At 55.1% G+C, this 13588-nt stretch overlaps 1 protein-coding gene and 1 long non-coding RNA gene across 4 annotated transcripts in view; one reads left to right on the top strand and one right to left on the bottom strand.

The window, feature by feature from the left end:
* NOL4L (nucleolar protein 4 like) overlaps positions 1-13588 on the bottom strand; it is a 127666-nt gene that overhangs the window by 61509 nt on the left and 52569 nt on the right. For all 3 annotated transcript variants that reach the window (XR_006960275.1, XM_047069127.1, XM_047069128.1), the window contains exons 3-4: positions 10648-10759; positions 1896-2005 (exon numbers count right to left, since the gene is read on the bottom strand). Coding sequence is in view for 2 of the 3 variants with exons in the window: in XM_047069127.1 (XP_046925083.1) it covers positions 1896-2005; positions 10648-10759 (222 nt within the window). In the remaining variant the exon portion in view is untranslated. The remainder of the gene's footprint in view (positions 1-1895; positions 2006-10647; positions 10760-13588) is intronic.
* On the top strand, positions 1174-5602 carry LOC124503832 (uncharacterized). The gene is made up of 3 exons (XR_006960276.1): positions 1174-1448; positions 1739-1937; positions 4827-5602. It is a non-coding gene; the product is annotated as an uncharacterized LOC124503832 (long non-coding RNA).

Raw genomic sequence — 13588 nt, 5'->3', positions numbered from 1 at the left:
CTCCCGTGTGGCATTTGTCGTAGCTGCCCTGTGATAACCGATTCATCTTTCCCTCCAATTATTTATTGTTACCTCCTCTGAGCTGGGCCCTTGTGTGTGATTCTTTTTCATTAGTGTCTGTTTCCCCCAAATCATAAGAAGGGCTAGTAATGGTAGCTCCGAAGACTTGTGCATCCCTAGATGAGCTCACGGGGCAGGGCTCCATAAGTATTTGCTGAAGGATTAAATCCTTGCAAATGCACCTGGCCGATAGTTGTAATTCTCCACAGATAGCAAGAATTCATATCACGTAGCAAAATAGCACAGCATCCAGTAATGGGGCTACCCTGACCACTACTGGTCCTGGTGGCGATCTGAATCTAGCATCGTTCTGTGGGAAAGAAAGAGGCATGAGGCTGTACCGCCAGCTGTCTGAGTGGCTCTGCACTTCATGGTGACGGATGGGAATGGTGAAAAGAAGGTGAGAGAAGCCAGGTGCTTATGACTGTGTGGATGGTTACGGGAAAGGAAATTACTCTTCAACATAGTCAGAGGTCTCGCACTGAACCTGCATGGTGGTGTTTGGATTCTGTAACTATTAACAAAAACACTGCCATATTATTGGCATTCCTGCACAGAAACAATTTTACCGTTGTGAGTTAGAAACCCCCACATCCTTTCCCCCACTGACATTATTTTTGAGTACGTGAAGCTTCTTAGGGATGTAACCATCATAGAGGAGACTATGTCAGGCGAGAAGATGCGGGAGGCACAGAGACACAAACAGCCCTAGCATCCAGAACAAGGCTTATTTTGTTCAACCTTTATGGGCCGGGCACGGTACGGGGCTGGGAGGACATCCCTCCTCCTTGGGGGAGGGCAGAATGGGTCATGCTCAAGCAGGCCAGCTCAAATCCTCCAGCGGGTGCCACAACCCCAGATGCAACCTAAACATCCTGCTACATCACCTTGGAGCTGGCTGTGGAGCCATCACCCACTCTGCGTACACACACTCAGGTTGTCAAGGAGACCAGCAGTACGCGGGACAGCATGCACCCAGGGCCGGAAGTCAGACTCTCGGTGGGGGTGGGGACGAAGAACCCATTCCCCTAGGGAGGCCTCAAAGGTCTAGTAGGTTCAAACGTCACAACAGATGAGAAGATGTGAAGCTGTGTGAGAAATTATTACTCTGATTTTAGGCAGTGGTGAAGGGAGGGGGTGGCACTCACCTAGTCCTTCCTTGAAGGACAGTCATGCTACTTGCTTTGCAAAGGGCTAGAAGGTAGACTGTGTGGGGAAGCTGGCAAGAGTGGTTTTCTTTTCAGAGCCAGTTTCCATGGTGCCTGACAACACTTGGCAATCCACAGCTGGGGAGTCTTGGACAGCCAGGGGGGCCCAGGGCCTTATCTCACCCGGGCCACCCTCCAAGGCCTCTGGCCTCTCTGGGCCCCCAGAGTGAGAGGCCACAGGTGAGCAGCCAGGGCACCTCTCTCTCTCTCTCTCTTTCTCTCTCTCTTTCTCTCTCATGCCTCCCTGGGGAAAGGAGGTGAGTGACACAGCAGACAAAGGGCAAAAAGCAGAGAGAGAACAACCTAAGAGCCAAGGTCTACAGCTCATGCACACCCCCTCCTTCACCCCTGCCCTTGGGGAAAGTTCTGTGAAGCATGAGCTTCCTGAGTTTCACTGAAGACCTGGCAGGGCTGTCTGCCCAGCAGATCCCTAACTAAGAACACATTCTTTCCACCCCCACACTCCTCAGCCTGGACTGCAAGGACCAGATAACCACATACGGTCCCCTTCGATTCCCAGTGTGTTTACACCTGCTGTGGTCCCCATATCCTGGAAAGGACCAACCGCACCCAGACAGGTTGGGACGCTTCCAGGCGGGACGAGGAGAGGAGAGACATGCGCCTTACCTGTTCCTGGGAGTTCATCACTCGCAACTTCATCTGCTTCAGGTACGTGGAGGTAAGGGGCATGTTGTAATCGATAATCCCGGAGACCAGAGGAGAGGGAGGTTCGTTTTCTGGCAGGAAGAACAAAAGGAAGCCACTTTCAGTCTGGGCCAGGGGCCCCCTGGCAGGCACCACACCCTGTCACCCACACAGAGCCTAAGGAGGAGGAAGGAACACGCCAGAGCTCACAAGCTGGCGGCTCACCTACCACATCTGGCCTGTGGATGCGGACTGCGAGGCCCTGAAAATATTGTTCAGTTAGGTGCCATTGTTTAGCAAGCGTTCACATGCTAAAAATCGGGACTATCTGGCTTCCTTGGAAGCTGGGAGGTCTGGTCACACAGGGCCCACGCCCCCACCTGGCCACCTACCAGGGCAGCCTTGCAGCAGCCACTTTAGCCAGCGTGTGAACTCTCCATTTTGCCACAGTCCCTACCGGTTCCTATGCGCATTTTCACTTGATTATGACACTGGCCGGGCCCTCAAAGGCATTTTCATTTCCAGCTCTGGTCTAAGCCAGCTTCCTGGTGCACACCTGCCACCACCACCTGACCCCATCTCCCACCCCGACAGCGTCCCCCAAAAGCACTGTCAGGTACCATATGGCTCACAGGTCTGGGCCAGGCCTCCACTCCCAAATTCTGGTTCTTCCTTAATCACACGGAGAGGAGCTCTGTTCCCCCCATTTATTGCTTTCTTGTCCTGAAGATCAAAGTCACGCATGTTCTTTTTGTAAAGCATTTGCAAAATGTGGAAAAATGTAAAGGCCAAAAAAAAACCCAAAAACCAAAAAAACCACCCAAAACCAATAATTGCACTGAGCAGCTTGACATATGCTTCTGTTTATTTTTTTCTCTGTGGCTTCTCTTCTTTATGCACTTGATATTAAAATGCATACAGAAAATTATAGTTTGCTTAAAAACATTTTTTTCCCACTTAACATTGTCACGGTCATTTCCCCCACCATCAAAAATCTTGTTTTGCTTTGCAAACAGTGTTTTTATGGCTGTGTACTATTTTATCATAACTTGCTCAAGTCATTTGCTTATGATTGGCCATTCAGGTTGTTTCCTATTGGAGGCTATTATAAACAGTACTACAGGGAACATCTTTATTCATGAATATTGGTCTATATTTCTCAACGTTTATTTATTTTTGGGACAGAGAGAGACAGAGCATGAACGGGGGAGGGGCAGAGAGAGAGGGAGACACAGAATCGGAAACAGGCTCCAGGCTCTGAGCCATCAGCACAGAGCCCGACGCGGGGCTCGAACTCACGCACCGCAAGATCGTGACCTGGCTGAAGTCGGACGCTTAACCGACTGCGCCACCCAGGCGCCCCGTTTTTTTTTTGTTTTTTTTTTTTAATTTTTTTTTTTCAACGTTTATTTATTTTTGGGACAGAGAGAGACAGAGCATGAATGGGGGAGGGGCAGAGAGAGAGGGAGACACAGAATCGGAAACAGGCTCCAGGCTCTGAGCCATCAGCCCAGAGCCCGACGCGGGGCTCGAACTCACGCACCGCAAGATCGTGACCTGGCTGAAGTCGGACGCTTAACCGACTGCGCCACCCAGGCGCCCCTGGTCTATATTTCTAATTGTTTTCCAAAAAATGGAATTTGGGGGCCGAAGGGTAGGACTGTTCCAGAACTCTTAAAATCTCCAGCTAAGCTGCCTTCTGCAGAGGCTGCTGCGGTGGACGGTGCCCAGCCACTGTGTTCTGCGTCTGAGGCCCCACCGTGGGCGTCATAAGGGACAGACTAAAATGGCACAGTAATAAGTCAAGGAAGACGGGGAGCAGCACTGAAAGGGAGCCCCTTTTCCCATTCCAGCTTTCTCTGCAGATGCCCCCTGCTATGACCAGTCTCAAAACCCTGGAGTCACCTGCTGGGACCTTTCACACAAAGCGGGGCCTCCTTTGGTCGTCACTTGACCCAGCTTCACCCTCCGCCTGGGGCATAGTCTTGGTTACCTGTTCTCCGGCCTCCTCTTCCTGCCTCCAAGACTCCAGGCCTTTGGCCCAAAGTCCCCCCTGGTGCTCAGTTCTGTTCATGGGCTGGGATTTGAGCAGTGTGAGGAGGAGGAGGAGAAGCAGGAGCGACTTGTGGACTTGCCAAAGCTTGCCCTCCACCACTGCCACCACCACCATCGTGCCGGAGAGACGGGCTCAAGGGCAAGCGGGTGCCGGGGCCTCGGTGGAGGAATGCGGGAGCCAGGGCCCAGGCCAGGAAGGTCCCTTCGACCTTGGAGACACTATGCTGAGTAAAAGAAGCCAGCCACACAAGGATAAATACGCTAGCATTCCACTTGGCTGGACTATCGAGAGCAGGCCTGGTCACTGAGACAGAGAGTTGAACACAGGTTATTGGAGACTGGGGGTTGAGAATGGGAGTTATTGCTTCATGGGCACGTGGTTTCTGTTTGGGGTGGTGAAAACGTTTTGGAAACACACAGTGGTGAGGGTGGCTGAGTGGTGTGAATACCATTAATGCCACTGAATGTACACTTAAAAATTATTAAAATGACAAGTTTTATGTTATATTTTACAATAAAGAAAAAAGCCCCTGCAAACAAGGGGGTGAAGCTACCCAAAGGGGACAAGGGAGTCCCTGCCTTGACAAGGACAGAAACAGAGAACGGGGTCCACGGAGACTGGGTCTGGGGCCGACGGGTGTCATTTTGAGGTGGTATACTTCTGGTGACGGCACAGCTTGAATATCATCAAGGTTTATAAAAATGCACAACTATGGTTTGCTTTTTAAAGCTATGTTGTCGCACTCAGGGTTTTTGCGCTCCTTGAGGAAGGTCTTTGCTCTCTGAGGAAGAAGTGAATGTCACTAATAGAATATCTCAGAAAACTGGCTTAAAATGAGCTGCACTTTCTTTCCGTAGACACTTCCTCTTGGTTCCGTGGCAGAGGGTTCTGACACCGCTGCACGTTGGCGCCTTCGCACAGACGACTGGCACGGCGAGGGGACTGAAGTCGGTTTCAGCGTCCGTTAGTCCTCTTCTAGCTGCCCCACCCTCAACCCAGACTTGACCTCTTTAAGCCCAGGAGCACATTGGGACCTCCCTCCCCCACAAAGCGACGGGGTTGGAGGCCGTATGTGAGGCGGACATTTGAGCAACCACATTGAGAGGGCGTCACTCAAAAGAGCCATGGTTCCTGTTTTCTGATCCTGGGTCTCCAGACAGAGAACGCTGCCATTTCCGTTTCATTTCCTCAGAGACATGGTTGTCTGGTGAGAAGCTGTCAGACAACATGGTGCATGAGCAGGGCCACCCTCGTCCTGGAGATCACTGGTCAGAGCCGCAAATGAAGAATTCATGGAGTGTCATGGCAGCTCTCCGTGTTTGGCCATCCGGGGAGGCCAGGCACTGTGTTTTTTTCCCTGATGGTCACCCATGTCCTGCCTAAAATACCACGACTGCTTATGAGAAGGCACCTCTAATAAAGCCGGGTACAGCTTGGCTTAAGAAAGAAAACAGAAAACCAATGGCTAGGATGGTACTCTTGGGAGGAGGGGAAAGGGGTTTTCCTTGGCCTGTTCCGTCCCCGGCAGGTCCACAGATCAGAAACCACTTCCAGTGCCCAGAGGTGAGCCAGGAGGGCTCAAGAAGAGGAGGTAGGATGCCCCGTCTGGGGGGAACCCGGATGCCTTGAGCATGCACGCACAAATCCATCAGAGATCCAAGTGCAGTGGAATGCTCGTGCCTGCGGCTCCAGAAGCGAGAGTGCTGGTGGGGAGGCGGGACCTTGGCGGGCAGTGGGGAGGCATTCCAGGTGAGAAAACATGCCAGGGAGCTGGCTGTGGGACCGCAGTGAGGAGAAAGGCAGGCAGGGTTTCTGCCAGCCAGGAAGTTCCAGAGGTGGTAAGTGGCTCACATCAAGAGGATCAACTTGGTAGGAAAGAGGGGAGGTGCAGAAGCCAGTGGTAGCTCCGGGAACTCCGTGGAGTCACGTGCTCACAGGCCAGACGAATGCCAGGATGGGCATAAGCTAAGGTGGACGCATGAATGGGTTACAAGTGGCTTCCCTGGGCTCTGCTGAGGCAGGTCAGCCCCCGCTGGGGTCAACACATACAGTGGCCGCGCTCAAGCCACTAAGCGATACCGCTGGTGAGTTAGGAGATCGCCACGGTCGCAGAGCCACCATAATCCAGCAGGCTGCTGGTGAGAGAAGCAGAGGAATCACTCAAAGAAATGTCTCAACATGCTTTGCCAAGGAAAACTGACACCCGCCCAGGAGCTAGCCCTGGCTTTATGGGCCTCGAGAATAACCCGTGATGCGGAGGCTTGACCCAGGCCAAGCCAAGTGCTGGCCTCCACAGCTAGGCTCCAATGGCATGCATCAATCGAGGCAAGCTTCAGCGGAGGCAGTGGCCCTCGCTCCTCCACGTAGAGCAAACGCGGGCAATTCTCCTGAGCTTTCACCTACAGAACAGAACTCAGTCCAGAGAGGCCTGTGGCTTCAGCTGCCAGTGGCAAGAGCTCTCCCAGGCAGGGCTGGATGTTGAAGGATACGTGCGTGATGAGGGCCCAGAGGAGCCACGAGACCAGCCAGCCTGAGTGGGTGTTCAGATCTGGAAACAGAGACCCAAAGCCTGGGGCTGGCTCAAAAGGTGATGGAAAGCCTCTTTCCCAGGGGAGTGAATCAGTAGGCCAACAGGTATTCGAGGAGCACTGATGTGTGTACCTTCGGCGGGAAAGGTAGGGGGCACTCTGTAGGTATAATCCCTGCACTCGGTGGGGTGGGACTGATGCGGAGTCCATTAGAGGTCAGAGGAGGAAGAGTTCAGAGGCTCTGGAGTAGTTCAAGACAGCTTTGTGGAGGGAGGATCTGAACAATGTTCAATCACTTAGCTGACGGCTACTCAGCACCCGTTAGGAGCTCCACGAAGACCCTCCTGCTCCAGGAGGTGGGTACTAGTATTAACAGCCCATTTTACAGATGAGGCACCCTCCCCATGTCACACAGCAAATGAGTATGAGAACTGGGCCAGGCCAAGCCAGCAACCAGGCCAGCATTGGAAAGACTCTGCAGGGGCCTAGGAACCAGCTGCAATGGGGTCACATGAAGGGAGGAGAGGAAGGAGGGATGCGGGGGGGGGAGGCGGGGGGGGCACAGAGGGGGTTGGACTGAGACAGAGGAGTCTGGGCCTGGCTGTGAATGAATCACCACCTGAGTGGACAACTCTGTCTCCAAGGCAGGGACCCTTCGATAGGTAACTGGGTTGCCCACTGCTAACTCCTAGTTTGCTGCCTTGCAAATAATATTTTGCCACATCGGATCGGAGAAAACCGGAGCATGCCTCCAGAGGCCCTTTCCCCAGGAGCTAGGGCTGGTCTGAGGGCACACCCGGTTCTCACTCTGTCCCATCTCCGCCTGGACTTGCTGTGGGGTGGTGGAAAAGGAGTGTGGAGCCGGGAGGCCCTGGAATTTCCCATCCCTGGACTTCCTGATCCTCAGCTGCCTCCTTTGTTTGTGCTCCTGGCGTTGGGGGGAGGGCACGGGACTGTCCAGGCCCCCAGGCTCTGCCGGGGACAAACTGCTGAGCAGGGGAGGCTGCTTTGCTTCCTTTCTTTCTTTTTAACACGAGGCCAGGAAGCCAGGAGTTTTCCCAACAGCCCCTTGAGAAGTCTCCATCCTGTTCCCTGTCCCCCTCCTGCCCCACCTTCCTGGGACAGGAACCCAGGCCTGCCTCTGGGGCCTGAGGCAGGAGAGGGAGGGGGGAGGGCTGGCATGGCAGGGGCGCCTACGAAAGAGCGAGCAGTATGGCTTCATCCAGGGAGGCCAGCACTGCGGGAGACCAGCTCTGTGGGCTCTTAGCTGGGGTAGGAGAAGGGACGCCCTGCCAGCTGGCAAGGGTGGCCCAGGCAGCTAATGCCTCTGGCCATTAAGCAGACAGGGGAGCCTTTCCCACTCCAGAGCTCTTCACTGGCAGCTTCCAGAACCAAGCCCTTCCCTTTTGCTTAGCGACCAGGTTGTGGACCCAGGGTGCTCACCTAGGTAGGCTGACTGACCAGAGGTCTCCCTGCAGGGCCACCTGAACATTGGCATTCTTGTGTCTCAACACCATGGTGCACACACCTAATAGGGTGGGAGAAATGGGCTGATGTTCCCCAGGTACCTGCCATACCAGATGCCCCACAGAATGGGCTCCTTTAATTCAGCTCCAAGAGGGAGGCATTGCTCCCATCTTGCTGATGATGAAATAAGTTCTCCTGCCTTCTGGTAGGGCTTGGACAACTAATTTCACCATGACACTTGTCTGTGCCTCGTTTTCTTAGCGGCAAGGTGGGATGGATACCTCATGGATCATACAAGCTGTTAGGAGCAGGGAGGTCCCCAGCCTGCCACAGGACATACAACAGGGACGAGGCACCACACCCAGGTCTGCTGGACCCCCAGCCCAGGCTTTTCCGTGGATCGCACCGTCTCCTGCTCCCTCAGTGTCTCCTCTTCTCCCTGCATGGGAAGCTCCTCTCCTGGGGGCAGAGAAGTGGCATTCTGCCTGAGGACCGGCAAGGATGGGTACCACGCAGCTTTATGCCTCCTGCGCTCTGTCCTGCCTGGAGCACACCCCTGGGAAGGGAGGCTCCAGCACAGAGCACACGGAGCTGGTTTATATTCTAGGCGGTTCCCTCCTGGCGTGAGTACGCGCGCGCGTTCTTTCTCTCTCTCTCTCTCTCTCTCTTTCTCCCCCTCTCCCTCTCCTTCTCCACCTCCCTCCCATCACTCTCCTCCCTCCTCCTCCCTGGGGGTGGGGGCCTGATGGTGGCAGCCTGGAGAAGAAACCGGCTGCCGCTGTGCTCAGCGTCGCCCTCTTGGCTGCGCGCTGGCCATGCCGAAGCCCACAGATGAGGAGAAGGGGAGCTGCAGCCTGGAGACGAGACCTTGCAGCCTTCACTGAGGAGTTGGGGGGCGGGGGGTGAGGGACGTCCTACACACCGGCAGAGAGCAAGGGACCAGAACAGAGGGAGGCTGCAGACACCCCAGAGCGGCCCACAAATGCAGTCCCTCTTGGCCTGGCCTCTGTTCCCCTAGGCTAGTGCTTCAGTGTGACTCCGCCAGTTGCTATGGAAACAATTAGGCCAGAACAGGAGGGGACAGGCAGCCACCACCAGGGCACGTGCCCCTGGGACTCAGACCCTGACAGGGTGGGGGTGCAGCAGGGAAAGCCCTCCTGGCCTATTTGCAGGGACCAGACACTGCCCTGGCCCAAGGCTGCGGCCACTCAGCCAGGGCCAGGCCCAGTGGGGCGGGGGCCTCTGAGGCATGCGCGTTACCATAATAACTACAACCGCCACGGTTCCCTCCTCTTGTGCGGCAGCCGTGTGCCGGGGTACAGGGATTAACTCTCCAACCTTAGCCCCCAGACGTAGGTCCCATGATTCACTCCACTTCACAGATGAGGAAACTGAGGCTCAGAGAGACGAAGTCACTTGTTTAGGATGCACAGCTGCTGACTGGCAGAGATTCAGACCCACCCAGTGTGGCCTTGGGGGCTCTGCTCTTAAACCAGGAACCCAGCGTTTGTGAGGCATTAACCACGCTTGTTCCTGTCCCCCATACTTTAGAAGCTACCCAATGTGCCTGGTGAAGCAGCCATGGCCTAGCGACCCCATGGACAGGAAGGCTTCTGGATTTGGTGAGTCAGCAGAGATCACCAAAGTGAGAAAACCCCAAAACACTTGATACCTAGGCTCCAATTTCTTTGTTGTCATCTACTTTGCTTGAGCTTTGTTGTTGATTTTTCCTTCCCCAGAAATGGGGGGTGCCACTTGAGTATCACCCAAAGTGAACAGCCTGCCCTTCAGCCTGAGTCTGTTCCCATCCTCAGGCAAAACGCCCACTGACTTCAGCAACCTTTACAGACCTGATGCCCAGGAGCAGCCTAGAAGCCCTGATAAATCGCCCACCTAAGCACCATTTCTCAGGGCAGAGTTACAGTCACACCGGCCACGTGTATCGGCCCACCTTGCTGTGCCAAAGCCACCTGCGAACAAATGAGCCCCAGACTTGCTGGAGGCCTCTGGGCGTGCTCAGGGTGAGGGGCTGAGGAGGACTGAAACGGGGGTCCTTGCTGCATCTCAGGGGGCAGGGCAGAGCTGGAGAGCATGGACACTGGCCCAAGGAACCAACTTTGCCTGGTCACAAGTGCTCTGGGCATTTACATTCGAGTAATTCCCACAGATTTCCTGGACGTTCGCAGCGAGGGAATAAACACTGAGGGAGGACTGACTACTGGTAGGTGTGGGGCTACAGGGTACAGAGGTACCCGTGGTGAGGGGGGTGTTCCTGTCTTCAGAGAGCTCACAGTCAGGGCGGTGAGACCAGACCCATGAGGACACTGCCCCGAGTGAGGCTTGGGTGGCAAGTATTCAGGTGCTCAGGGACTAGGGCGAGGTGATCATTGCCACCAGGAACCTCAGTGGGAGAAGAGGGTCTTAAAAGGAGGTAGGAATATACCATTGGTTTTTTAAATGAAACCTGACATTTTTTTAAGCTGAAAAAAAAAACCCAAAAAACCCCAACCAAACCAACAACGAAGTTCTCTGGGCATGGACCCACACTGGCCTCTGGGAATTGTGACAACTGCTGGCCATGCACTTTTCCATCTGTGCCAGCAAAGGGAAGGCCCTACTGGTGGGAGGGCCTTTCCCTGCACAACCTCCCCCAAGGCACCAGCATGCCTGCCTTCTCCCCTACCTTTGGGCTCCAGGCCATTGGAATTAAAGTGCATCCTCTTCTGACACTCTGTGCAGCTCATCAGGAATCGAGTCACGGCTTCTCGCGGAAGGAAGGCATAGGTCTCTGCAATCTGGGGGAGAGAGGAGGTTTGCTCATCATATGGACCCAGGGGGAGGTCACTTGATCACCAGGTCACCGAGGTCAGTGCTCAGGTGGCAGGTGGTTGGCCCTTGCCAGGAAGGGAAGGGATTCGAGGAGCAGGTGGCAAGTGCCCTCAATTCTTAGCCATGGAAATGAGTGAGGACTCTTATGGAAAACCATTTGTTCTAAAATTTTGAACAAAGGAGCTTAAAAACTGAGAAAGCAAAACATGTAAACATTATCTAACCTATGTTTTAATAAGTAATACTCCTCTCAGAGCATTTTATTGTTGCTACTGAAAAATTAGCTTATAAGCATTGCTCTAGGGGAGGAGGAAAAATTTCTGTTCTTAGAGATGGGTAAACGGAGACCCACTTACAAAGCTACTGGCTCCGGGCCTATGAACAGAGCCCAAGGTTCTATAAGCTCTTCCTGCAATAACTCACAGATCAAGAACATTTTTAGAGAGAGCTGTGAAAGTCTGATGCCAAGGGATCAGGTTTTTCAGACTGGGCTGCCAATGACCCCTATGTTCCAGGTGAGGTCACAAGGCCCAGAGAGGTAAACCAACTTGCCCAAGGTCACACAGCTCTTTAGAGGCAGTGCTGGACCAAAAGCCTGTCCTCCATAGTTGCCTCCAGAGGGCCTCCCCTAGCCAGGGAGGAGAAAGCAGGTGTGGGAAGGAAGTTGGAATAGATGGGAGGGAATACAAGAAACAAGCTGAGCAGGGGAGTGGAGAAGTGGGTGCGGTCCCAGAAGCCCAGGCCATCTCCTCTCGCTCTGGGTTTTGGGAAATGGACTGGCCCTGGTTTGGCCGCCTCTTAGGCCCAGGTTCCCTCGGCTGAGGCCGGTAGCTGCCCAGCCGCTGGTGTTCGCACGTTTCCCAGAGCCGGAGCCCTTCCGCTCCTCTCCACTAAGGGGCAGCATCACCCCAGCATTCCTCCCTCCTCGCCGCAGCCCAGCCGGGAAAGTTGGCGGAGGGCTCTGGTCAGCCCTCAGGGGGTGGGGACTGCTCTCCAGGACCGCACCAGGTCTGCTGCTTGGAGGTGCACGAGCACCCTGTCCCATCTCTGTGGCGATCAGGAGGCGGAGTAGGGTAGGGCAGAGCGGGTAGGGCTGGGTGGGGGGGCAGGGTCCCAGCACGGGGGCCAGGCCGTGCCCCCTGCTCAGCTGGCCTGTGGACCTCCGGGGCTACTCCTGCTCGGTGGCCGGCTGCAAACGCAGAGTTAATTTTGGTGACACAATTGTTATTTCTCAGCTGATTTGATGCTCTGCAGAGCAGGCAGTCTCCTTGATGAGTTATCTCCCTTCCAAATTCCCTGTCTGATTGCCTTCCTCTGGAGGTCAGGGACAAGGGCAAACCCCAGCTCTCTGATTGGAGCCAGTGGATGGGAGGGCACGCAGCCCATCCTCCTCCGGTCTCAGGGCTGCGGGATGGGGGCCTTCCTGCCACACACGTGGACATCTTCATTCTCAGCCCCACCTGCCTGGAAGTCTTATGGGTGGCGGGTGGTGTGCACCTCTCAGGCCTTCAGGGTTGGGAGGGGTGGGCCCCACTGAAGGGCTGCTGGCTGCAGGAGTAAACGGGCAAGAGGGAAGGGCACCTGCTGGACAAAGAGGGGGGTGTGGCTGAGTCGGGCAAACAGGTGACCTCCGAGGTGCCACAACAGAAGGGGTGATATCCCAGGTCAGACCTAGGAGAGGTGAGCTGAGGGCTTGGGGGAGGAGGGTCATAGTCTGCTGGGAAAGGAGGAAAGTTCCAGAGGGAGAGCACGATTCACTATACAGAATCTCTGCCGCTGGGCAGAGAAATCATTTTCCCAGCGCTCAAGGAGAGCCCTCCCGGCCTGGCTGCACCTGACCCACCAAGGGCTCAGGGATAGTTCCCAAGAAGGGCCCAGCCCAGGGGCCAGGATGGTGGCCACAGCTCCCTTGGCCTCGGCAGGGACCCCAGCCATACGCAAAGCTGGCCAGGGGGCATGGGGTGCACACTTTCTGGACCTGGGTCCCACACAGGGGTGGCTGGGGTGGACCCAAGTACAGGTGAGGAGTCCTTGGAGCCGTCTGAGGGCCAGGAGGGAGCCCTGCTCTGGGTGGCTGGAATGTCTGCAGCCTCACTAAGTGCTCCATGGGGAGTCAGTGAGGTGCAGCGTCTAGCCCAGCTCCACGCTGCTGTAGGGGCTGGCATGGAGGAGGGGGCAATGTGTGGCCTTCGGCCTCCTCCGGGCATCTTTTGGTTCACTCTCCTGGCTTGTCCACGTGAGAAATGGGACATCCATTTCTGTTCTACAGCATGGATGCCCAAGGCCACAGGACTCCGGATGAGCTGAAGAGAGGAAGACAATCCTAGCTCATGCTCTAGTCAATAGGGTGGTGGTTTTCAGATAGTTTTAGAGCTCCGGACACAGTTCTGGAAGTAGTCTCTTATGCTGAAGGCCAACGTGTGAAACAGAGATGGAGCTGCTGTGTTTAAGGAGGGGAGCCCAGGACCACTGTCCCCACCCAGCTTCCCTCGGCTGCCTGCTGCTGCCTTGCTTTCAGGGCTTCCTGCCTGGACACTGAGACCCGTAAGTGCATTTGCCTTCTACGTTTTCCCTCATGGTAAAAAGGAGATTTCTCTGGCAGGGAGAGCAGAAGCTATTTGCAGAGTCGTTGACTTGTAAGGCCCCATTTCGCTCCCCAGCTCAGGGGCCGACAAGGACAGATGAGGCCAATTGGGGGGATTTGCACCACTTTACAAGATCGTGCCGCTGCCCTGCGGTGGATTAGCACTCGGTGGGCCTGGAGCAGCTGCTGACCACATCTGGCCCCACCTCCA

The sequence above is a fragment of the Lynx rufus genome, unplaced genomic scaffold, assembly GCF_022079265.1.
Source record: "Lynx rufus isolate CCGP_SWC_20201006 ecotype Redwood Valley unplaced genomic scaffold, mLynRuf1.p SCAF_8, whole genome shotgun sequence".
NCBI lineage: Eukaryota > Metazoa > Chordata > Mammalia > Carnivora > Felidae > Lynx > Lynx rufus.
Note: the sequence above shows the minus strand (reverse complement) of the source record. Positions and strands in the feature narration are given on the sequence as shown.